The 24,869-nt window shown below is 42.4% G+C and overlaps 1 protein-coding gene across 1 annotated transcript in view; it reads right to left on the bottom strand.

The window, feature by feature from the left end:
- The window catches only part of LOC122174250 (uncharacterized), a 130,431-nt gene that overhangs the window by 86,524 nt on the left and 19,038 nt on the right, over window positions 1-24,869 (bottom strand). Inside the window, exons 7-11 of the mRNA XM_065583568.1 lie at window positions 21,343-21,414; window positions 20,443-20,628; window positions 15,193-15,459; window positions 13,367-13,438; window positions 2,654-2,823 (exon numbers count right to left, since the gene is read on the bottom strand). Coding sequence (XP_065439640.1) covers window positions 2,654-2,823; window positions 13,367-13,438; window positions 15,193-15,459; window positions 20,443-20,628; window positions 21,343-21,414 — 767 coding nt within the window. The remainder of the gene's footprint in view (window positions 1-2,653; window positions 2,824-13,366; window positions 13,439-15,192; window positions 15,460-20,442; window positions 20,629-21,342; window positions 21,415-24,869) is intronic.

Here is a 24,869-nt window from a genome sequence, read left to right as displayed (position 1 = left end):
TCTTTTAAACCCTGTTATAGTCCTAGCCTTCACAACTTCCTCAGGCAAGGAGTTCCACAGGTTGACTGTGCGCTGTGTGAAGAACTTCCTTTTATTTGTTTTAAACGTGCTGCCCATTAATTTCATTTGATGGCCCCTAGTTCTTATATTATGGAAACAAGTAAATAACTTTTCCTTATTCACTTTCTCCACACAACTCATGATTTTATATATCTCTATCATATCCGCCCTTAGTCTTCTCTTTTCCAAGCTTAAAAGTCCTAGCCTCTTTAATCTCTCCTCCTATGGGATCTGTTCCTAAGCCCTAATCATTTTAGTTGCCCTTTTCTGAACTTTTTCTAATGCCAGTATATCTTTTTTGAGATGAGGAGACCACATCTGTACACAGTATTCAAGATGTGGGCGTACCATGGATTTATATAAGGGCAATAAGATATTCTCCATCTTATTCTCTATCCCCTTTTTAATGGTTCCTAACATCCTCTTTGCTTTTTTGACTGCCGCTGCACACTGAGTGGATAGCAAAGACTATCCACGATGACTCCAAGATTTCTTTCCTGATTAGTTGTAGCTAAATTAGCCCCCATCATATTCTATGTATAGTTGGGGTTATTTTTTCCAATGTGCATTACTTTGCATTTATCAACATTAAATTTCATTTGCCATTTTGTTGCCCAATCACTTAGTTTCATGAGATCTTTTTGAAGCTCTTCACAATCTGCTTTGGTCTTAACTATCTTCAGCAGTTTAGTATCGTCTACAAACTTTGCCACATCACTGTTTACCCATTTCTCCAGATCATTTATTAATAAATTCAATAGGATTCGTTCTAGGACTGACCCTTGGGGAACACCACTAGTTACCCCCTCCATTCTGAAAATTTACCATTTATTCCTACCCTTTGTTCCCTGTCTTTTGACCAGTTCTCAATCCATGAAAGGATCTTCCCTTATCCCATGACAACTTAATTTATGTAAGAGCCTTTGGTGAGGGACCTTGTCAAAGGCTTTCTGGAAATCTAAGTACACTATGTCCACTGGATCCCCCTTGTCCACATGTTTGTTGACCCCTTCAAAGAACTCTAATAGATTAGTAAGACATGATTTTCCTTTACAGAAACCATGTTGACTTTTGCCCAACAAGTTATGTTCTTCTATGTGTCTGACAATTTTATTCTTTACTATTGTTTCAACTAAGTTGCCTGGTACTGACGTTAGACTTACCAGTCTGTAATTGCCAGGATAACCTCTAGCGCCCTTTTTAAATATTCGTGTTACATTAACTAACTTCCAGTCATTGGGTACAGAAGCTGATTTAAAGGACAGGTTACAAACCATAGTTAATAGTTCCGCAACTTCACATTTGAGTTCTTTCAGAACTCTTGGGTGAATGCCATCTGGTCCTGGTGACTTGTTACTGTTAAATTTATCAATTAATTCCAAAACCTCCTCTAGTGACACTTCAATCTATGACAATTCTTCAGATTTATCACCTACAAAGGATTGCTCAGATTTAGGAATCTCCCTAACATCCTCAGCCGTGAAGACTGAAGCAAAGAATTCATTTAGTTTCTCCGCAACGACTTTATTGTCTTTAAGTGCTCCTTTTGTATCTCGATCGTCCAGGGGCCCCACTGGTTGTTTAGCAGGCTTCCTGCTTCTGATGTACTTAAAAACATTTTGTTATTACCTTTGAGTTTTTGGCTAGCTGTTCTTCAAACTCCTTTTTGGCACTCATTACATTTTTACACTTAATTTGGCAGTGTTTATGCTCCTTTCTATTTACCTCACTAGGATCTGACTTCCACTTTTTAAAAGATGCCTTTTTATCTCTCACTGCTTCTTTTACACAGTTGTTAAGCCACGGTGGCTCTTTTTTAGTTCTTTTACTGAGTTTTTTAATTTGGGGTATACATTTAAGTTGGGCCTCTATTATGGTGTCTTTGAAAAGTGTCCATGCAGCTTGAAGGGATTTCACTCTAGTCACTGTACCTTTTAATGTCTGTTTAACTAACCTCGTACTGTTTGTATAGTTCCCCTTTCTGAAATTAAATGCCACAGTGTTGGGCTGTTGAGGTGTTCTTCCCACCACAGTAATGTTAAATGTTATTATATTATGGTCACTATTTCCAAGTGGTCCTGTTATAGTTACCTCTTGGACCAGATCCTGCACTCCACTCAGGACTAAATTGAGAATTGCCTCTCCCCTTGTGGGTTCCTGTACCAACTGCTCCAAGAAGCAGTCATTTAATTACAAGAAACAAACTGAATAAGAAACTGTATGACTGGCCAAACATTTAGAATTTGTGCAGGGTTTCTTATTTGATTTGTCCAGTGGGGGTCAGGAAGTCTGGAAGCCATCTACGCTGTTGCATAGGAAGTAGAATGAACTGAGGATTTCCCCATACATGTGGAGATTATTGAGCTCCTTATGCCTCTTAGGCTACAGAACCCAAAGAAAAACCCAATGCTGCAATGGCCTGTTGGGCTATGCAGGAGAATAATGGAAGCATTGGGGGGGGGGGGGGGACTTCGTCTAGTTTCCAAACAAAATCTTGCAAAATATCTTTAAATTCTGAATTTAGTATTGGCAGTAATAACTATAAAGAACAGTATTACCATATTTTTAAAAGATTAAAATAAAATAATCTTACACAATTAATTCTGCGTGGTCAAAATGTACACGGCCCATAAGGGACTTTCTAACATAATCTGAATAAAATAGAAGAACGTCATCCAAAAGGCGAGTGATTGTAAAGAGATCCCTTTCTGTCCAAAGCTCTAATCCAATAAGAACAACATGAAGGCCAAATGGACGGTACATCTAAAAACACAAATATTAAAAAAATCATCTACATGTAACACTTTCAAACTATGATCCTTCACATAATCCATGTTGCTGGTGTCACTCCCCAGTCTATGTTCCTGTTTACCTCTTCAGCCACAGGAGCTGCACTACAGCTCAGAATAAAACCATAACCTTAAAGGGATACTATTGCTGATCTGAAAAATCTTATTTCTGGTTGGAAAAATGTTTACATATTATAGTTACAAACAACACTCATGACTACTAAAGCTGAAATAATTTACCAGAAAAATATCTATTTTTTATTTGTTTATTTTGTGCAATTGGCTGTACTTTTGCTGTTCTGGTGATAGTCACTTCCACTTTCTGCCTCATGTGTATCGTGCTTCCTGGAACTGAGCATAGGGGTTACTATTAATGACTTAAAATTATGTTGCAGACAACAATCCAACAATATGTTGGCAGAACGCTGAACTGAATGAGGCTTGATAGAGGACCGACGTATTAACTGTACTAATATGAAGTCAAACTTCTTATAGGGACTTCAAAATTGATATAAAAAAAACACATTTCCAAAGTTCAAGTTTCTGGTAGAGCATCTTTTAAATAAGTATGTCCTGACATTTAGATAAAAAAAAAACAACATTATTTTAAAAGCTATTTATTATGGTTCTTTTGCTCCCCATTGATATTTATAGGGTCTTTTCAGCAAGGGAGAATGGACAGACCTGAAAACAACACCAGAAACCAGCTAAGGCCTTTGTCTCCCACTCACCCCCTCCCCACCCCTAAAATAATCCAAAATTTCCTTTCTCTCTGCATGTAGTTAAAGGGCAAAGAAGCAGAGGGGGCAGACGGGCAAAACCTGTTCATCATCATCCAGATCCCTTAACATGGCAGGGGATCAGTGGAAACTTAGGGACAGTGCAGGAGAGCTCCCATCTTCCCAGACACTTAGCATAGTGCTGGATAGCATTGGGAGCCCAAGGGAGAGTGGGGGTGCAGTCAGGAGCACCGCCAGCTTTTTTGCCGCCCTAGGCAGCGGAAGGTCCCGCCCCCGAAATGCCGCCCCCGTTAGAGGCGGTGGAAGGTCCCGCCCTCAAAATGCCGACGATGACCGGGGCGGCCGAAGATCCGGCTGCCGCGGTCACCGCCCCCCAACTGTTAGCACCCTAGGTGACCGCCTAGGTCGCCTAATGGGTTGCGCCGGTGCTGGGTGCAGTGAGGGCTCTTTCTTTACTCCCTTGATTTTTAAATGGAGGTTTTAAATTCAATAGCCTTTTCAGGTACCTGATGACTGGAAGTTGGAGAGCTCCAGACCAGGCACAGGTCACTGTGTCCTCTCATGGCTAGGCATAGCATAGCAGCCCTTTTGTCTGTTGCCCTCTGCCAGCAGTCAATTGGGCCACTGCATGATCTGTTCTTTCTTTCGAACCAGCTCCCTGGCCAAGTCACTTAGAGCCTCACTCCTCCCAGAATAACAAAAAGTCCAAATAAATCTACGGTCTAATGATCCTTTTTCTGGGGCTACTCATACCAGAGGAAGAGTCCTTGGTCGCAACGTTATCCTCGAAGACAGAAGACCTCAAAGGGGATCTGGTCCTTAGAGATAGAGTCCACATTTCTCTTTTTGGGAGAAATGCTCCAAAAACTTCCCTTTCTTAGGGAAAGCATGGCTTAAGGTTGATAGGGCACTTAATCTGTCCGGGGACATATGTACACGGGGGTTTCCTGACCTGGCTTAGAGGGTGGTTTCAGGCAACATTCCATAGCCAACAATCTGAGCTTTATCTCCGTGTTCTTCCTAGCCCTGGAGTTGAGGGCCAAACAGAAGAAACACATCTGGGAGATGTGGGACTCCCTGAAGCAAAGGACACACTTGGAGCGCCCTTACCGGTATAGTATCAGAGGGGTAGCTGTGTTAGTCTGAATCTGTAAAAAGCAACAGAGGGTCCTGGGGCACCTTTAAGACTAACAGAAGTATTGGAACATAAGCTTTCGTGGGTGAATGCCCACTTCATCAGACACAAGTAATGGAAATTTCCAGAGGCAGGTATAAATCAGTATGGAGATAATGAGGTAAGTTCAATCGGGGGGGGGGGGGGGGGTGAGGTGCTCTGCTAGCACCCTCCCTGATTGAACTTACCTCGTTATCTCCATACTGATTTATACCTGCCTCTGGTAGCACCCTCCCTGATTGAACTAACCTCATTATCTCCATATTGATTTATACCTGCCTCTGGAAATTTCCATTACTTGCGTCTGATGAAGTGGGCATTCCCCCACGAAAGCTTATGCTCCAATACTTCTGTTAGTCTTAAAGGTGCCACAGGACCCTCTGTTGCTTCTTACCAGTATAGCATCCAGCAAGAGAGGAAACATTTGAAGACTGGCAAACCAGGAATACCCTGCCAGAAGAAGAGAAGTCTCCCAATAGAAAAGAGAGAGAAAACAGTTCTCTCACCTAATCTAACTATACTAAAAGTAAACAACAACTATAAAAACTAATTAACTTTGAAGAAAGAGAAAAGTCCATGTACGCTCCAGATGGACACACTAATGTTCAGTCTTGGGCCAAGATGGTAGAGAAGGAACTCCGGGCAGCTTATCCTCACACCCCTATCTAGACTTGGTGTCTGCCATGAGGAGGTATAGGGCTCATGTGTGGGTCTAACAGACACTACTAGCTTAAAGTCTCCAATCAATGGCTCGAGAGATGCTTGCACACCTGAAGCGGCACACTCTTAGTGACAATACTCAAAGAAAAAATACTGTTCAAATTAAAAGAACCCAGAGTGAAAATAGCAAGATAACACTCCCTGGACCCAATACACAGGGGTTCTCATATCGGCTATAACACTTCTTCAATCGGCAAATATAATTTGTTAGATTTCAGCTTTAAAATCAAACTGGCACCTCAGCAAATTCTTAAAACTGACCTCCTTTCATGCTGAAATTAGCATGCAGAGAAAAATCACATGTACTGGAAGGTGCACAGGTAAAACTCAGGGCTTATGCTGGTGAGGTTATCCTGACTAAAGGGATATGCAAACCAGACATACGGATAAATAAACTGGAAACATAAGATTTGTATTAATTAGTACCGGGAAAACCAGCACCCATTATTGGGATAAAAGTATCTTAATTCAAGCCCTTGGTCTCATCAAGAGATTGCAGTCATTGGAGAGATTGGGGACCAAAACAACTGAGAAAGAGTTTGAGGACATCTTGCAGATCATAGCAAAGCTCTTAACAAAGTACAGAGTGCACCTACCCCACAATTCATGACTCCTAGGAAAGTTCTCCTGACCCTAAGGCATAGGCTAAAATAGGATCTAGAGAGGCTCATTACTCAGGGAACCAGAGAGAAAAAGCAGAAGAACCAATAGAACATGTACACTCATTGTTCTTTGTAGGAAAAAAAGAGAAAAAGAGAGAAACCTTCACTTCCATATAGACCCAAAATAATTAAATATGTAAAAAGGGAACAATTTCTCCACTACCTACAGGAGAAATTTTTGGGGATGTGGCTGATGCCAAATATTTTTCTACACTGGATGCAGGTTTCTGGCAGGGGCTCTTACAAAAACAGTTTGTGCACATTCCACACACCTTTTGGAAGACACGATTTCTGCAGACCACCATTCAGATTGCGTTCAGCAACTGAGATGTTTCAATGGAAAATACAACGATTTTTGATGTTGTAGAGGGTATTAAGGTTTACCTAGATGATCTGATCTGGGGAAAAAATAGTAGAAGTGCATGACCAGAGGCTCTGGGTAGCTTTGGAAATAGCAAGAGCTCCAGGGCTAAAGCTAAACAAACAAAAATGCAAATTCCATGTAATGGAAATAACGTACCTGTGAGAGAACACAGAAAGGTGTACAGGTAGATCATAGTAAGTATGAGGCCATCGCTAATGTGCCTGCCCAATGGAAAAGGAAAGGATACAGAGATTCTTTGGAAGGTGCATTTCATAGGGAAATTTGGGCCTAATTAGCTACCCCAGGGATTGGCAACCTTTGGCACGCGGCCCGCCAGGGTAAGCCCCCTGGCGGGCTAGGCTGGTTTGTTTACCTGCGGCGTCCGCAGGTTTGGCCGATCATGAGTCCCACTGGCCACAGGTCGCCGTTCCAGGCCAATGGGGGCTGCGGAAGTGGCAGCCAGCACATCCCTTGGCCCGCGCCGCTTCCCGCAGCCCCCATTGGCCTGGAGCGGTGAACCGCAGCCAGTGGGAGCCGTGATCGGCCGAACCTGCGGATGCAGCAGGTAAACAAACCGACCCGGCCCACCAGCAGGCTTACCCTAGCGGGCCGCGTGCCAAAGGTTGCCGATCCCTGAGCTACCCAAACCAACAACCAGAGAATGCTGCTATGCAAAGACTTCCAACAAACATGGCATGCAAATTTTAATAAAGAGTTTGAGAAACTGAAGGAGTTAATGATGTTTTGTTTAATTAATGAGGCCCAGCACAAAACTAAATTGTCCAATGACTTCTGCAAGTAGGTCATTGGTTCTGTCCTCTTACAACAGTATGGTTAAAACTGGCGACAGGTGACCTACGCATCACAGCTGCTAACAAAAACTGAGTGTCAATATGCTCAGAGAGAGGTGGTGGCCTTGGCCTGAGTACATGGATGTATAAAGTTTCAAGTCTATGGGATGCCATGTAACTGACCATTAACCATGTACTGCCATTGCCCAAAGAGGCCTGGCAACCCCTCTCTCTCCCCCTGCCCCACGAATACAGAGATTATTTTTTCAATTACAAATGTATGATTTGCAAAACAAATATAAACCTGAGAGATATTTGGTGGTTGCAGACACACTCCCAAGAACAAAAGTCCAGAGATAGACATTGTATATGTCAATTTGATAAATAAATAAAAACACCCACTCTGTCTCAAAAGAAAAGAGGACTGCGATTGCCACAGCAAAACCTCAGGATGAGAACCTGGGGAAAGCAATTAAGGCTATTAGCACAGGGTGTCCAAGAGAGCATATTCCCAGCCCCTATCACCAAGTCAGGAGGAAGTGTTCCGTCCTAGATGAAATTTTGTTTAAAGAAATTTGGATGGTGATCCCTAAGATGTGACAGAAAAATATGTTAAAAGGAATACATGAAGGTCATTTAGGGACTGAAAAATCTCAGAGAAGGGCTAAAGATGTTTTATGCTGGCCTAAAATGAATACCAACATTGAGGAAGTTGTCACAGTTTGATGCATATGCCAGGAATTCAGATCAAGTCAGGCAAAAGAGCCCATGTTGATGGCCCAGAAAAACTGACCTCCAGGAACAAATCAGGCATAGATTTGTTTATATTACTAGGGGGGAAAAACAACAACAGCAACAACGATGTACTTGTCCTAGACTATTATTCTTACTTAGCTGAGATAGCTTTACTAGAAAATATTTCAGCTAAACAAACAACTGGGTTTATATTCTTCCTAGGCATGACATATCTGATACTGTAATGTCTGACAATCGGCTGCAATTTAGTGGGCAGGAGCTTAAGCAATTTGCTATGAAGTTTGGGATTAGGCATAACTACTAGTCCTCATTAAAGCGTCCGGCTAATAAAGCGGCTACTAATAAGGACTGCAGAATAGGCCTCTGAGCCATACTTAGAACTGTTAAATTTCAGGATGAAACATGGATTTTCACCTGGTTGCCCTGGATTTGAGGAGTGTGTATACCCCAGAATGGGATCAAGCTAATTTCAACCATATTATGTGCATTCAGCCACCCTGAATTAATGAAATAGAACACCACATAGTTAAGGGTTAATTTGGAGACAGACTTTCAGAAGCAAGGTCAAAAATCGATAAAGTTTCTGCTAATCAGAATGGGAGGAGGGGACAAACAAGTAAACAATTGAAACTAAAAACCTTGGTGGTTGGAAAACCTTGAGTCTAGATGCCTCTGATATTAAACGTTTATAGAAAGTTTAAAAAAGTGATGCTACAGTAGGGGTCATTATGACCTATGTGTTTTGTAAAAGTTAGTTATAAAAGATTAGCTAATAAAGTGTACTTTGGATCAGTCCTCTGAAGCCATCTTAAGAGATGTTTTTCCTGACTCCTTTTCTCCCCAATGGGTGTGCAACTGGCCACTGCAAACCCACTGTTAATTATTCAATACCATTCCAGATGTTGCTTATGTTTGTGTTTGCTTAAATCTAATAAACTGCAGTTTTAGATAGGATTCATGCAAGTAAGGGTGCTCTATCAAATGGAAGTACTGTGTTCCTGTTGATTTATTCCTTACACTACCTGGAGTGAAGTAGTTAAGTTGCCCCTGTTGGGGGTTCTGAAAACCCCAGGTAACAACCTATCTATAAAAAGCAACAGAGGGTCCTGTGGCACCTTTGAGACTAACAGAAGTACTGGGAGCATAAGCTTTCGTGGGTCAGAACCTCACTTCTTCAGATGCAAGGCGTCTGCATCTGACTTGCATCTGAAGAAGTGAGGTTCTGACCCACGAAAGCTTATGCTCCCAGTACTTCTGTTAGTCTCAAAGGTGCCACAGGACCCTCTGTTGCTTTTTACAGATTCAGACTAACATGGCTACCCCTCTGATACTCTCAACTTATCTATACTATGTTTAAGAGAAAGCTGAGAACTAAAATGTCTGTAACGTCAGAAGTTGTCAGAGGAACTGGGGATTTGCAGAAGTATAAAGGGACAGATAAAGCTAAACAACCAATTGAACAACCAAACAATTAAGTAATGTGATTGGGGATCCTGCAAGCTGCCACTACTTCATGAAAATGATGCAGTGAGCATCTATGATGGAAATTAATAGCTGCAAACAGCAATGGTATCACATGAGGCTGCCCTGATGTTTTAGAGGTGGTAAACTCAGACAGACATATACTAAGCAATAGGCAACACCTTCTCCTACTTGCAGAAGGCAGGGAGATAAGGGGCACTTTGTTTGCCATTTTGCCTGAGAAGGTCTTAGTTAGACCACAACCACAACAGATTAAGACAATCAAGCCCTGAGACATTAACACTGCCAGAACAAATGAATATACTACCGTCTGACAACAGTAGCACTGACATTTCATGGGAAACTTGCAAGTCCAAGCAACAGTGCAAAATATCACAGATATGAATTGAACATTGTTAACAAGTTTTTTTTAGCAGCTTGGTTACAAGTATTTGGAAGTATGGTTATATCTATGTTGTTTGTACAGTGTTATCATTATTAAGTTTTTGCTGGGGAGAAAAAGATGTGGTAGTGGGAACTGTACCTTGAAATGGTTTAACTTCCTAGATAGGAAGTTTGGCAAAGGAGTGCTGCAGAAGCCTGTGCTGTGCTATGTGGAAGCAGCTGGAACTGTGTCAATGAATAAATAGGATTTCTTTCAAGCACTTGAACCCAGAGTGACTACTGAACACCACAGCTTCCAAGAAGTTAGGAGTATGCAAACATTCTAAAAAAATTTATAAAGGAGTCAAGGACCAACCAGTTGCAAGAAGGTATCAGTCCCTTATTCAGGAAAAGCATAGGGTGAAAGGAGTTATTTAGTTTAGGGTCCAAGAGCTCCTCATGGTTCATAGCACTCTCTCTGCATCATGGGTTGTGTTTGCTTACATGTTTACATGAAAAAGATCATTTTCATTACTTGAATCTCCAGTGAAGTTTGCCAGGACTCAACTGTACCAGTGCAAAAGTTTGGCAGCTTGTGGAGGAGCAAAGAGTTCCACTTTGGGTCTTCCTCATATTAGAAGGAAGACCACTTGCTATGACCACTCAGCCACCCCACCTGAGAGTTGAAGAATTTAGCCAAAAGAGTTGCATTGTTTGGCTGATGCAGTCTGCATTTCCCTGAGGGTCATGACTTGACAGATGACCTTTTTGGCTTGGTCTTGCCCTGGGAGGTCGGCAAAGATCCTAAGAAAACCATTCATTGACCTGGAATATGCTTGTTCTTGCTGGGGTTAATAAAGCATAGTGCTTGACGTGCCCAAGACCAACTGGTGTTTGGAGGCTTTGATGAGCCAATTGCCCAGCTATGGCTAAGTTCTGGTGAGGGAGTGTTAGCGATGAATCATGAAAATCTTCTAAACACAGGAGAAAGCTGTCCTGATATTGAAAATGATGAGTCATATGGTGAATCATATTGAAGAAGTAGGGTGATAGATGTGGGCAGGTCTTTATCCTGCAGATTGATGGAAGTCAGAAAAATTGCTTGCCTCAACTGCAACAATGATGGATCTGTAAGTATTTCATTTTTAAGCACTTGTAAATTGGAGTATAGTGGTGATCAGGGGATTAATTGGGTTACCCGGAGTATTAAGGGGTGGAGCCATGCTTCATACCTATCAGGGCTGAGCCATGGGTGGTCTGTGTATACCAGTCAGCTGCTAAATTGTAGTCCGGAGATGAGTAATGGGGCCAGGAGTGAGCCAGATTAGAATGCCAGTAAGTCAGGGTCAAGCAACAAGTTGCAGGGGGACGCAGAAAGCAGAGTCATGGTCCAGACAGGTCAGGATATCAGGAAGTCGGGGTCAGGTGCCAGGTTATAGACAGCAAGCAAATAGCAAAGTCGAGGAGAAACCAGGGTCAGAAGCCAGAGTCTAGGGTCTACAGCAATCAAGGTCTGGAGCAGAAGGCAGCAGGCAGGCAGTCTGCATTGTTGCTCAGACAGCTCCTCATAATGGCTTCCGGGTTTAAATACTAGCATCAGCCAATCAATGGGCTGTGAGGGGCTGCCACTCAGGCCCTGCTGGGCAGTACCTCCTGGAGAGCTTATCAGCAGCAACACAACATAAGCTTCTGTTGTTGATGCAGAAAGCCCAGACCCTTCCCCTGCCCCTCGGTCCCAGGTTCTAGTCCCACAGGTTCTTATAACAGAAGAGGGTTACTCACCTATGCTGTAACAGGTTCTTTGAGATGTGTGTTCCTGTGGGTGCTCCACTTTAGAGGAGTCTGTGTCCCCGTGCATGAGATTGGAGATTCTTACAAGCAATGCCCATTTGGGCAGCACATGCAGTCCCTGTGTCGCACTGCCCCCTGGGGACCATATAGCGCTATGCAGCCAAACCGCCCTCAATTCCTTCTTCATGGCAGACTGCATGTCTGGACTCCGAAGTAGAGGGGAGAAGGGCAGATAGTGGAGCACCCATAGGGATACACATCTCAAAGAACCTCAGTTACTGCACAAAGTGAGTAGCCCTCTCTTCTTCAAGCAGTGTCCCTGTGGGTGCTCCACTTTAGGTGACTGTAGAGCAGTGCCCCTCGTTGGAACGCTGGGGGCTTCAAAATTGGATCTGGAAGCAATGATAAAACAGTTAATCCTAACACATATTCTGTGGTTGAATCTTGCTCAATTGTGTAGTGCTCTGTGAAGGTGTGGACTGATGCCCAGGTGGCTGATTCACAGATATCTGTGATAGGTACATTGTTGACGAAGGCTATTGAAGTGAAGAGTGATCTGGTGGAGTATATTCAAGTTCCCGAGTGGGGGGTGCCAGATCATGGTGGTAGCAAAGATGAATGCACCCGGAAATCCATTTTGAGAGCCTTTGCTTGGATATGGCTGATCCTTTAGATCTTTCCATAACAGAAAGGAATAGCTTGGGCTACTTCCTGAAGGGTTTAGACCTTTTAGTATAGAATGCTAATGCCCATCTGACATCTATAGTGTGAAACATCACCCTCATTTGTTCTCATGAGGTTTAGGGAAGAACTATGGGAGGTGGATGGGTTGTTTCAGATGGAATGAAGAAGGTACTTTGGGTAGAAATTTAAGATGTGGACTTAGAGTGACTTTGTCTTTGAATGAATAGAACAACCCTTTGATTGATAATTGGTTTTAAATAACCACTCATCATCAAGTCTCATGTCTGGGTGGTGAAACCAGGGCTGGGATACCTAAGGAGACTTCATTTCTGACTTCTTGTTAGAAAGTGTGGTGAGTCAGAAGTTTACTTTTCTTGCAGGTTTGATATAACTTATGAAAGAATAATCACCAGTTTGGGGTGAGTCTACCCCATTTCTCAGCAGTTTCTCCTGATTCTGGTATTCTCAGTTGCGACCCACTGAGGCACAGTAACGGACAGGTTTGGCCGCACAGTGGTATATAGCCACCAGGATTGGCATGAGACAGGGGGAGCACATGTGCAGCTCAAACAGGCACTGCTACTAAGCGTCTCCAATCGCAAGTGCAGGGACTCAGACTTACCTCAAGAGGAGAATCCACAGGAATGGGATAAAACATTTAAATTTCCCCTTAACTTCCAGCTTCCAATAACCTAGTAGAGAAAACTTTTAAAAACGGTATGAAGATGATAATTGGTGGGAGCATGGAAACAAAGCCGGCTTGATTTCTTGCAAAATACACAATTCCTCCTCAAATTATGACAGGCCCTGCTTTCAATAGGAAAGAAGGTGATAAATCAGTTGGACTTAATCCGTACCAGAGCTGCAACCCTCTATACAGGTAACCTGTGCAGGGGACTAAGGGGGCACTTTATGCCCTCTGATTCCCAAGTGCAGATATATAACATCAGGCAAAATTGTGCACATAATAAATAAGGGCAAATAACTCACCTCACTTGTAAAGTGAATATACTGAAGCATCTTCAGTGTCAACAAAGTTTGATTGGAATCTTCAAGGCGAAACTATGAGTAAGAAGATCAAAATGTCTTAGAATTTTCATTCTGAACAGAAAATTATTCCTATGTGAGATCTTTAAACAGCAGCAGATGTTTCATGAAAAATCTTTCCAAATTAACTGTGATTCACACAAATTTACCAACATATCATTTCACTTCTCTCATTCATTTTTATTAATTTATTTTTTCCATTTTCATGCCAATTATATTTCTGTGATTTTGTTCCTCTTAAAATAGAATTTTCACACTATGATACAGATTGAAGAGCCTACTATCAAATATTTGTTCTCCATGTAGGTAATTATAGATTGTGGTGAAGTCATCCCTTAACCTGCTCTTTGTTGAGGCTAAATAGATTGAACTCCATGAGTCTATTGCTATAAGACATGTTTCTAATCCTTTAATCATTTTCATGGTGGCTCTTTGAACCCTCTCCAGTTTATCAAACATTCTTCTTGAATTGTGGACACCAGAATAGGACACAGTATTCCAGTAGTGGTTGCATCAGTACCCAATACGGAGGCAAAGATTCCTGTTTAAGCATCATATTAGCCCTTTTGGACAAAGCATCACATTGGAAGCTCATGTTCAGCTTGGAGTAAACATATATTTTAGGAACTCAACCAATCTTGATTTTAAAACTTCAGTGCCAGTAAATCCACCATGTCCCTTTATAAGTTGTTCCAATGCTTAATTGACATCATTGTTAAAATTTACCAACGTGAATTTATTTAGCCTCAATTTTCAGACATTAGGTCTTGTTATGTCTTCATCTGTTAGACTAGAGAATCCTCTACTATCAGAAATCATCTCCCAATGCTATAGGCTGATCAAATCACTACTTAATCTTTTCCTTTGGAAACTACCTACATTGAGCTTCTTAAATCTCTGACTGGAAGGCAGGTATTTAATTGTCCCAGTGGGTATTCTCTGAACCCTCATCAATTTTTCAATACCCCTTTTAAAGTGGACTGCACACAGTATTCTAGCAATGATGCAACAATGCTGGAGATAGAAGCAATACCACCTTTTTATTCCAACTCAGTTATTGCTCTGTTTAAACTTCCAATAATTGTGTTAGTTCACTTAGCTACAGCACTGAACTAACAGTTCATGTGCAGTTGGTTATCCTCCATCACTCCGAAATGATTTTCAATCAGTGATTTCCAAGGTATAGTCTTCAATCCTACAAATCACTAATCTCCAAAGAGTAGGTCCACACTGCAGGCTTACCATCTGTTCTTACATGTGTTTTAGCCCAAACCCAACTACCTTACACATGAAAAATTCTTAGCCACATGCTTATTAGTGCTCTGAAGAAATGGTTACTCACCCTGTGCAGTAACTTTGGTTCTTCAAGATGTGTCCCCCTTCGGGTGCTCCACGTTAGGTGTGCTAGAGCCCCCTGTGCCTTTGAATGGAGATTTCTCATAGCAGTGTCCGTTCAGCCCACACATGCTTCTTAGACAGTCTCGTGCTCCGTGCCACTGTTATATAGCACTGCGCTGGAAAACTGCCCTCAGTTCCTTCTCTACCATGAAGCTCCATGGCAGAGAACTCCGAAGTAAAGGGATAGCAAGGCAGGAAGTGGAGCACATGTAGGACAAATCTCAAATAACCACTGTAACTACACACAATGAGTAACCAATTTCTTTTTCTTTGAGTAGCATACACACGGCTGCTCCACTCTAGGTGATTACTGAGCAGTACCTTCTAAAACAAAGGCGGCTTCAGAATGAGTCCAGTATGGAAGAAAGTACAGCTAAGCCGAAGATAGTATCAGAGGCAGAATCGTGGATTATAACAGGGTGTTTGATGATCATATGTACAGATGCCCAAGTTGCAGTTTTACAGGTTTCAATAATCAGCTCATTCTTGAGGAAGGCTGTAGAAGTGGCAATGGAACTGGTAGAATAAGTGCGTATTTCCAAAGGTGGTTGAATATTGCAAGACTGGTAATGAGTTAATGAAACCTGATATCCACTTGGAAAGTCTCTGGTTAGAGATCGCTGACCTTTTTGACCCATCTGTTAGCAAAACAAATAACCTGTGGGTCATTCTGAAGAGCTTTGTCCTATCTTGATAGAAGGCTAGGGCCCTCCTGATGGCAAAGGTGTGTAGCAGTGCCTCCTGGTAATTTAGATGAGGTTTGGGGTGGAAGACCGGCAGATGAATGGGCTGCTTGATGGAACTGGAAAGAAACTTTAGGTAAGAATTTGGGGTGGTGCCATAGCATGACCTTGTCCTCAAAAACACTGTGTGGGGGGCTATGCCATCTAGGCCCCTATTTCTCCAACCCATCATGCCCACATTATTACTATCAGGAGTGCTGTTTCATTGACAAATGGAACAGGGAACAGATAGCTATAAGTTTAAAGGGCAATCTTGTAAGGCCTTTAAGGACCAGACTGAGGTCCCATACTGCAGTACGGTGTTGGAATGGTGGATCATTGCAGGAGGACATGCAAATGGGACTCCTGTGCATACGTTGTGAGGGTCTTTCCACCAATTCAGGGATTGTTTTACAGAGGTAGGTATGGAAAGAAGCATATTTAAACTGTGTCTGGTTGGTGAATACACAGCTATGAGCCACCCTTGAAGGCAGAGCATTTGAAGACTGGCATTTTCTGTAATGAAAGTAGTGGCTGCCATGTGCCCCAGTAATTTCATACAGTTTCTGACTGGTTTGGAGGCTGAGCTGAATTGTGTTTGCTATGTTAGAAAGAGTCACAAACCTGTGCAGAGGAAGGGTAGGCTCTTCCTGTTACTGAATCAAAACACCCCTAGGAATTCTTAATTTTGCACAGAGGTCAAGGTGGATTTTTGCATGTTCAGTTTGATAGATAAGAAGCTGAGGAGAGCTTACTACAGCTTAATTAGAGCACCAGGAGCCAATTAAGGCCCTGCCAGAGACCTAATTAAAAAACCCTGCTTCCGTCAGACAGGAGGAGAGAAGGAGAGCTGACTGTAGTTTATGGAGGGGTACTGTTATTGATCAGAGTACCAGGGGAAGGGAAACCCTACCAAAGCAGAGCAGAGGGACTTCCCCAGCACAGATGACAAAGAGAAACACTGCCCAAAGGGAAAGAGGGTAAGAAGCCTACGAATCTGAAGGGGCTGGGACCCAGAAAAGGGGATGGACCAGGGTCCCTTCCCTGTTCCCCTTCTCTCCCCCACCAAGGCACTAGCGGAACCATCAACACCCAAGAATAGGAGCAAGGGGTGGCGCCCTGACCCATCACAGCAAGGAAAAGTGCAGGACCCACCACAATAGAGTTGGCTATTTGCCACAAGTTGTAGGTCCAATTCGAGGAAGAGATCTATGACCTCACAAGTTGCCTGAGAAATCAGTTCCATGGAGTGGCCTTTCAGCAACCAATCATCCAGGTAAGGGAATACTCAGTTACCTTGCCTGCAGAGCTGTGCTGTTACTGCGAACATAACTTTCAAAAAGACCCTCAGGACAGATGAGAGGTCGAAGGGGAGCACTCAGTATTGAAAGTGGTCCTGGCCAACAATGAAATGGAGGAATCACTTGTGGGATGGTGGATAGCAAAGTGGAAATACATGTCTTGAAGGTCAATGGCTAAGAACCAATCCTCTTGCTTTAGTGATGGAATTATTACTGCAAGAATCACCATTCTGAATTTCTGTTCCTTCACACAGGTGTTGAGTACTCTCAGGTCTAGGACTCCAACTTCTACTCTTTTTTGGTACCAGGTACTCCCAAGTGTAAGAAAGACTTTATTTCTTGAAAAAGCAAGCTCTTATTAGAAGGGTCCCTGAAGAGGGACAGAGAAGTGGGATTCGTTGGTGGAAGTGAACTAAAGTGGATGGTATATCTTGTGGAGAGATGATCTCCAAAACCCACTTGCCATAGTGATCAACTCCCAGTCTTGCCTGAAGTGGTGAAGGTGGTCACTAAAGGAATGAAGGCTGGTGAATTGGTTCAGTTGAAGAGTATAAAGATGGCAATTCAAGCACTCGATCAACCCATCAAAATTGCTACTTGCAGGTGCATGAGTGTAGGTCAGGAGGCTGAAAAGAGGACGGTTTCCTTCCCTTCCTTCTGCTGCTTGGGAGAGTTTCATATCTCACAAAAGTGCTCCATCTGCTCCTTTTTTAAGGACAGACAAGAAAAAATAGGGAGCTAAAACTGAATCTCTTAATGATGGAGCTTCCCTTCCAACAAGCCTCAGATCCAGGCCAGGAGACTGCCCTCTGTACATCAGTCACTGAGTGAACACCGTCCTGTCAACTTTGGCATATTCACCTGGGTCTACCTGAGGTAAATCCATGGAGAAGACTCCTAGAAAATGGAGCCATTCTCCACAGAAAAATACATGTAAAAAAGACCTTGGTCCCCATGGAGCAAGACCACTGCAGAGACTTCACGTCCCACACTGCTATAGCTGAGGCTCCAATCTCTCTCTATACCTATCCTGTGCCCAGGGTCCAGGCTCAGCAGAGAAAAAAGAGTCATTGGTCGTCTTGCCAGGTTTGAGTATGGCAATGACTATTGCCTCCTGCCAGGCTTTTGGGATGCATCTGGATTCCATGGGTTTGATGCACAGTTTCACCAGCCATTAGAGTCCCCTGCGACCTAGTTGATGAAGAAATTCTGGGGGGAATACCATCTCTGCCAGCCCACTTCCCTTTCTTCATTGTGGCTAAACCTTCTTTCACTTCATCTGTACTGATGGCCGATGACTGGTTCTGCTCAATAATGATCCAAAGCGGTGTGGACCAATGCACATCCATTTTCATTATCTAAGTCACATGCCACCAGCAGAAGATTGATTTTCTTTTTTGGTGATTCGCTTTCTGTAGTTTCCACAGTGGAGTGTTGCTTTTTAAGATTTCTGAAAGCATTCTCCACACTTCGTCCCTCTCAGATTTTGGAAGGCAATTCAAATCCTTAAACCTTGTATCAAGTGCTGTAGCTATCTTTAGAAATCTCACATTATTACCTTCTTTGTGTTTTGTCAAATCTACAGTGAAAGTGTTTTTAACATGAACAACATGTGCTGGGTCATCATCCAAGACTGCTGTAACATGAAATATATGGCAGAATGCGGGTAAAACAGAGCAGGAGACATGCAATTCTCCCGCAAGCACTTCAGTCACAAATTTAATTAAACACATTTTTTTTTAAATGAGCATCATCAGCGTGGAAGCATGTCCTCTGGAATGGTGGCTGAAGTATGAAGGGGCATACAAATGTTTAGCCTATCTGGCACGTAAATACCTTGAAGTGCCAGCTACAAAAGTGCCATGTGAACACCTGTTCTAACTTTCAGGTGGCATTGTAAATAATAAGCGGGAAGCATTATCTCCCATAAATATAAACAAACTTGTTTATCTGAGCGATTGGCTGAACAAGAAGTAGGACTGAGTGGACTTGTGGGCTCTAAAGCAGTGGTTCTTAAACTTTTGTACTGGTGACCCCTTTCACATCGCAAGCCTATGAGTGCGTCCCCCCTTATAAATTAAAAACACTTTTTAATATATTTAACACCATTATAAATGCTGGAGGCAAAGAGGGGTTTGGGGTGGAGGTTGACAGCTTGCAACCCCCATGTAATAACCTCACAACGCCCTCAGGGGTTCCGACCTCCAGTTTGAGAACCCCTGCTCTAAAGATTTACATTGTTTTATTTTTGAGTGCAGTAATGTAACCAAAAAATATCTACATTTGTAAGTTGCACTTTCATGATAAAGAGATTGCACTACAGTACTTGTATGAGGTGAATTGAAAAATACTATTTCTTTTATCAATTTTACAGTGCAAATATTTGTAACAAAAAATAATATACAGGGAGCACTGTACACTTTGTTTTCTGTGTTGTAACTGAAATCAATATATTTGAAAATGAGGAAAAAATCCAAACATATTTAATAAATTTCAATTGGTATTCTATTGTTTAACAGTATTATTAAAAGTGTGATAAATCACGATTACTTTTTTTGAGTTAATCGCATGAGGTTAACTGCAAGTAATCGACAGCCCTAATAATAAATTATAAATTTGAGCTAAATTTGTATTGGTGAAGAACTGATGCCAATATGAAACAGTCTGTTGATTTTATTTCAGAACATATTTTTCTAGATATTTTTAAGACGCCTTCCTCAATCTCAAGCAGATTCATCCAGCCTTAACCAATATTATTTTCACACAGGCTAAACACCAACAACTACAGCTAGTGACAACTAAATTTCATGGTCAGGCAAATTATGTAAGTGAGCTTTTTTCTTCAGTCATAGATTCCAAGTTCGGAAGGGACTACTGTGTTCATCTAGTCTCATCTCCGGTATCACACAGGCCATAAAACCTCCCCAAAATAATTCCTAGATCATATCTTTTAGAAAAATGTACAATCTTAATTTTAAAATTGCTAGTGAGGGAGAATGCACCATGACCCTTAGTAAGTTGTTCTAATGGTTGATTACATTCCCTGTTAAAATTTTGCATCTTATTTGGAGCCTGAATTTGTCTAGCTTCAATTTCCAGCCATTGAATGATGTTATACCTTTCCCTGCATGATTGAAGAACCCATTATTAAATATTTATTCCCCATGTAGGTATTTATAGACTGTGATCAAATCACCCCCTAACCTTCTCCTTGTTAAATACATTGAGCAATTTAATCATTCTCATGGCTTACCTCTGAACCCTCTCCAATTTATCAACATCCTTCTTGAACTGTGGATTCCAGAACTGGATACACTATTCCCACAGTGCCACATACAGACGTAAAATATCCTCTCTACTCCTACTTGAGATTCCCCTATTTAGGGCATCCAAGGATCACATTAGCCCTTTTGGCCAGAGCATTACACTGAGAGCTCAGCTGATTATCCGTCATGATGGCTGAATCTTTTTCAGAGTCACCACTTCTTGGGATAGAGTCCCCCATCAGGTAAGTATGGCCTACATTCTTTATTTCTTGATTTATACATTTACATTTAGCAATATTAAAACACATAGTGTTTGCTTGCACCCAGCTTACCAAGCCATCCAGACTGCTCTGTAGCAGTGACCTGTCCTCCTCAACATTTACCACTCCTCCTGTTGTGTCATCTGCAAACTTTATCATTGCTGATTTTCTTGTCTTTTCTCCATTATTGATAAAAGTGTTAAATAGCATAGGGACAAGAATGGATCCCTGCAGGACCCCATTAGAAGCATACCCACTCTAGGATGATTTCTCATTTACAATTACATTTTAAGAACTAATCAGTTAGCCAGCTTTTAATCTGTTTAATGTGCACCATGTTAAGTTTATATCATTCTACTTTTTGAATCAAATGTTGTGAAGTACCAAGCCAAATGCCTTAACAAAGTCTGTTACTTTATCAACCCAACTTGTAATCTCATGAAAAAGGATGTCAGGTTAGTTTAACAGGATCTATTTTCCATAAACCCATGTTAATTGGCATTAATTATATTACCCTCCTCTAATCTTTATTAATCAAGTCCTGTATCAGCCAGTCCATTATCTTGCCCAGGATCAAAGATAGTCTGACAGGCCAATAATCAACTGGGTCATCCCATTTTCCCTTTTCAAGTACTGGCACAACATTAGCTTTCTTCTAGTCTTCTGGAACTTCCTCAGTGTTCTAAAACATATTGAAAATCAACATGAGTGGTTCACCGCGTTACTCAGCCAGCTCTCTTAAAACTGTTCCATGCAAGTTATCTGGACATGCTGACTTTAAAATGTACAACATTCATCAACTGAATGATATATTTATATTTCTAACCAATGACTAAAGAGAACAATTCACATTCTAATGCATAAATCAAACTTCAATGCTGCATATGTATTTTTACTGGGCGACTTAAGTGCAGAAGGATCACTACTAAAATAATTTATAAGTATCACATTATAATTAGAAAAATTACTTACTTTAGCTGTGTCTGCAACAAAATAACACTCTAAATATCTGGTAGATGTGTACAAAGTGTTTAGTTCATGTTTCTGGAAGAAAAGACATGTAAAGCAGGGCTATGTAAAGTAAATTGATGTGTTTAACTGCATGAAGAATCACAGAAATACAGTCCTGAACCATACCCTCCTGTATTATGTCACCCACACAAAGAGAAAATCTTAACAGAATTATAATTCTTTGACAGGGTAACAAGCGTTGTGGATGGGGGGGAAGCAGTAGATGTGGTATATCTTGACTTTAGTAAGGCTTTTGATACTGTCTCACATGACCTTCTCATAAACAAACTAGGGAAATACAACTTAGATCGAGCTACTACAAGATGGGTGTATAACGGTTGGAAAATCATTCCCAGAGAGTAATCAGTGGTTCACAATTAAGCTGGAAGGGCACATTGATTGGGATCCTGCTATTGCTCTGGATTTGAGGGATGTGTGCTCCCCAGGTTTGATCAAGCTAATAGCAATCATATTGTGTGTATTCAGCCCCCATGAATTAATAAAATAGAACACCACGTAGTTAAAGGTTAATTGGAATAAGCAGGGCTTCTGGAGGCAAAGTCAAAATTAGCTATAGGCTTGCAGTTTCTGTGAACCAGAATGGGAGGAGGGGAGAAGAGAGTCAACACATTGACACTGAAAGAAAATAAGTGGATGGAGACCTTGGGTTTGGGTGCCTTATAACTAAGATTGTTAGCAATGTTTGTTGATAAGTAGTTTATTGAAGTTAGGAGAGGTGGGGACCCAGTAGGGGGTCACGCTGAACTCTATGTTTTGTAAAAGTTATCTATAAAAAGACTAGATAATAGAGTGTATTTGGGAGCAGTTCTCTGAAGCTATCCTGAGAGATTTTTTCCTGCCACCTTACTCTCCGGCGGGGAATCAACCAGACATTGTGGACCTGCTGTCAATTACTCAATCCTGTCTCAAATTCTAGGCACTTATTTGGGATGTTCTAAACCTATTGCTTATGTCTGTGTGTGATTAAATCTAATAAATTATAGTTTTAGATAAGAGCACGCTTACTTGTATTAATTTTCATCAGTGCTGTGTTCCCATTGATTTATTCCTGACACCACCTGGAGTGAAATAGTTAAGTTACCGCTGCTTTTGGTTCTGAAAACCCTGGGTAACACCACAGGGATCAGTTCTGAGTCTGGTTCTGTTCAATATCTTCATCAATGGTTTAGATAATGGCATAGAGAGAACAGTTATAAAGTTTGTGGATGATACCAAAATGGGAGTGTAGTGAGGCCAAGTGGTCCTCCTCTGAGCAGGAGAGTGAGGGACCATTACATGCCCCTTGGAGGGCGGAGCCTATATCGCCCCCTCCCCCTTTGCCGGAAGTACCGGATCGTGGCCGGAAGTAGAAAAGGCCGCCCATGCAGCATAGTTGCGGGGGAGGCTGTGGAGGAGAAGGACACTCTGCCAATTTGGCTGTGTCCCCGAGAGGAACCCTCGCCGAGCAGTGCCCCATCCACAGACGCCGATGAGGACTGGCCCGGAGTGCCTGTTGCCGTCTACCCCAAGGAGCCGGAAGAGGACTGGAGGCTAGAGGTACTGAACCCCGGGATGGCAGGAAGTAGCCCAGGGGCAGCCACGGAGCAGCCAGCTGCCGAGTCAGCTGTGGCTCAGTCGGCGTGTTGCAGCTGGATCCCTGCCGATGCAGGGGCAACCAATCCTGCCCCTGCCAGGGCCCTGGGCTGGGACACGGTGGAGTAGGGTGCACCCATGTCCCCCTGCCACCTCACCCTGGGGTGGCTGACTCCTTACACTGGGCAGGGAAGTTCTAGCCCTGAGGAAGGAGCCTCCCTTACCAGCTCACCTGTAGACTGTTCATTTGCTGGCCGCCTGAGCTCCGCCCAGGCCAAAGCCAGTCCTGATAGACTGTTTTGTTGCTGGCTGCCTGAGGGTCTTCAAACCCAGGACCCAGCCCTGATAGACTGGTTTGGTTGCTCACTGCCAGAGCTCCACCCAGGCCAAAGCCAGCCCAGATAGGCTCTGTTTAAGGGTTGACTGCTTGAGTTACCCAAACCCAGGCTAAAGCCTGACGGGGACTATTACTTGCCCAGCCGTATTGTGGGCAATTGGCTGTCTCACAGACTCTGGTCCTGGCCCGACAGGACCAGCCTGAGTGGCCTCCCTCTGAGCGGGAGAGCGAGGGACCATTACAGGGAGGAACTGCAAGAGCTTTGAAGAATAGGATTAAAATTCAAAATGATCTGGACAAACTGGAGAAATGGTCTGAAGGAAATAGGATGAAATTTTTAATAAGGTCAAATGCAAAGTACTCCAATTAGGAAGGAACAACCAGTTGCACACATACAAAATGTGAAATGACTGCCCAGGGAGGAGTACTGCAGAAAAGGATCTGGGAGTCATAGTAGATCACAAGCTAAATATGAGTGAACAGTGTAACACTGTTGCAAAAAAAGCAAACATCATTCTGGGATGTATTAGCAGGAGTGTTGTAAGCAAGATATGAGAAGTAATTCTTCTGCTCTACTCTACACTGATTAGGCCTCAACCTGAATACTGTGTCCAGTTCTGGACACCACATTTCAGGAAAGATGTGGACAAATTGGAGAAATTCCAGAGAAGAGCAACAAAAAAGGACTAAAGGTCTAGAAAACATGACCTATGAGGGAAGATTGAAAAAACTGGGTTTGTTTAGTTTGGAGAAGAGAAGACTGAGACGGGACATAATCACAGTTTTCAAGTACATAAAAGGTTGTTACAAGTAGGAAGGAGAACAATTTTTTTCTCCTTAACCTCTGATGATAGGACAAGAAGCAATTGGCTTAAATTGCAGGAAGGGTGGTTTACGTTGGACATTAGGAAAAACTTCCTAACTTTCAGAATGGTTAAGCACAAGTTAACCTAGGGCAGTTGTGGAATCTCCATCATTGGAGATTTTTAAGAGCAGGCTTGACAAACACCTGTTAGGCATGGTCTAGATAATACTTAGTCCAGCCATGAGTTCAGAGAACAGGACTAGATGACCTTTCAAGGTCTGTTCCTGTCCTATGATTCTATTATTCTATCATTCTCCAGAATACAATTTTCTTGGCACCAACACTCTGAATTTGAAAATAATTGCATGAAGCTAACTGACAGTGATGGGTAAGTGCTACTATAAAAGTATAATCATATTCCTTTGCTAATGGATGAACTGTCCTAACACAATAGTTTCCAACACCTGCACTCCAGTCTGTTTTTCCGGATGTAACCAGTGCCAACACTGGTCCTTCAGACATTTGGCCACCATGCAGGGCCAGGTATCTCTCTTTGAGAAACCTTCATTGGAACATTTTGGGGTTGATATCTAGGAAGTCAAGTATGGCTGCTTTTACCTTGGTGTAGTCTAGTGCTTCAGCAGGGTCCAAGCTCCAATAGGACGCTTGCACAGGGCAGGTTAAGTATGGGGTTATCAGAGTGGTACAATGTTCTAGTGGCCAATGTGCCAGGGTGGCCACCCATTCAAAAAT

Source organism: Chrysemys picta, chromosome 1, assembly GCF_011386835.1.
Source record: "Chrysemys picta bellii isolate R12L10 chromosome 1, ASM1138683v2, whole genome shotgun sequence".
Lineage (NCBI taxonomy): Eukaryota > Metazoa > Chordata > Testudines > Emydidae > Chrysemys > Chrysemys picta.
Note: the sequence above shows the minus strand (reverse complement) of the source record. Positions and strands in the feature narration are given on the sequence as shown.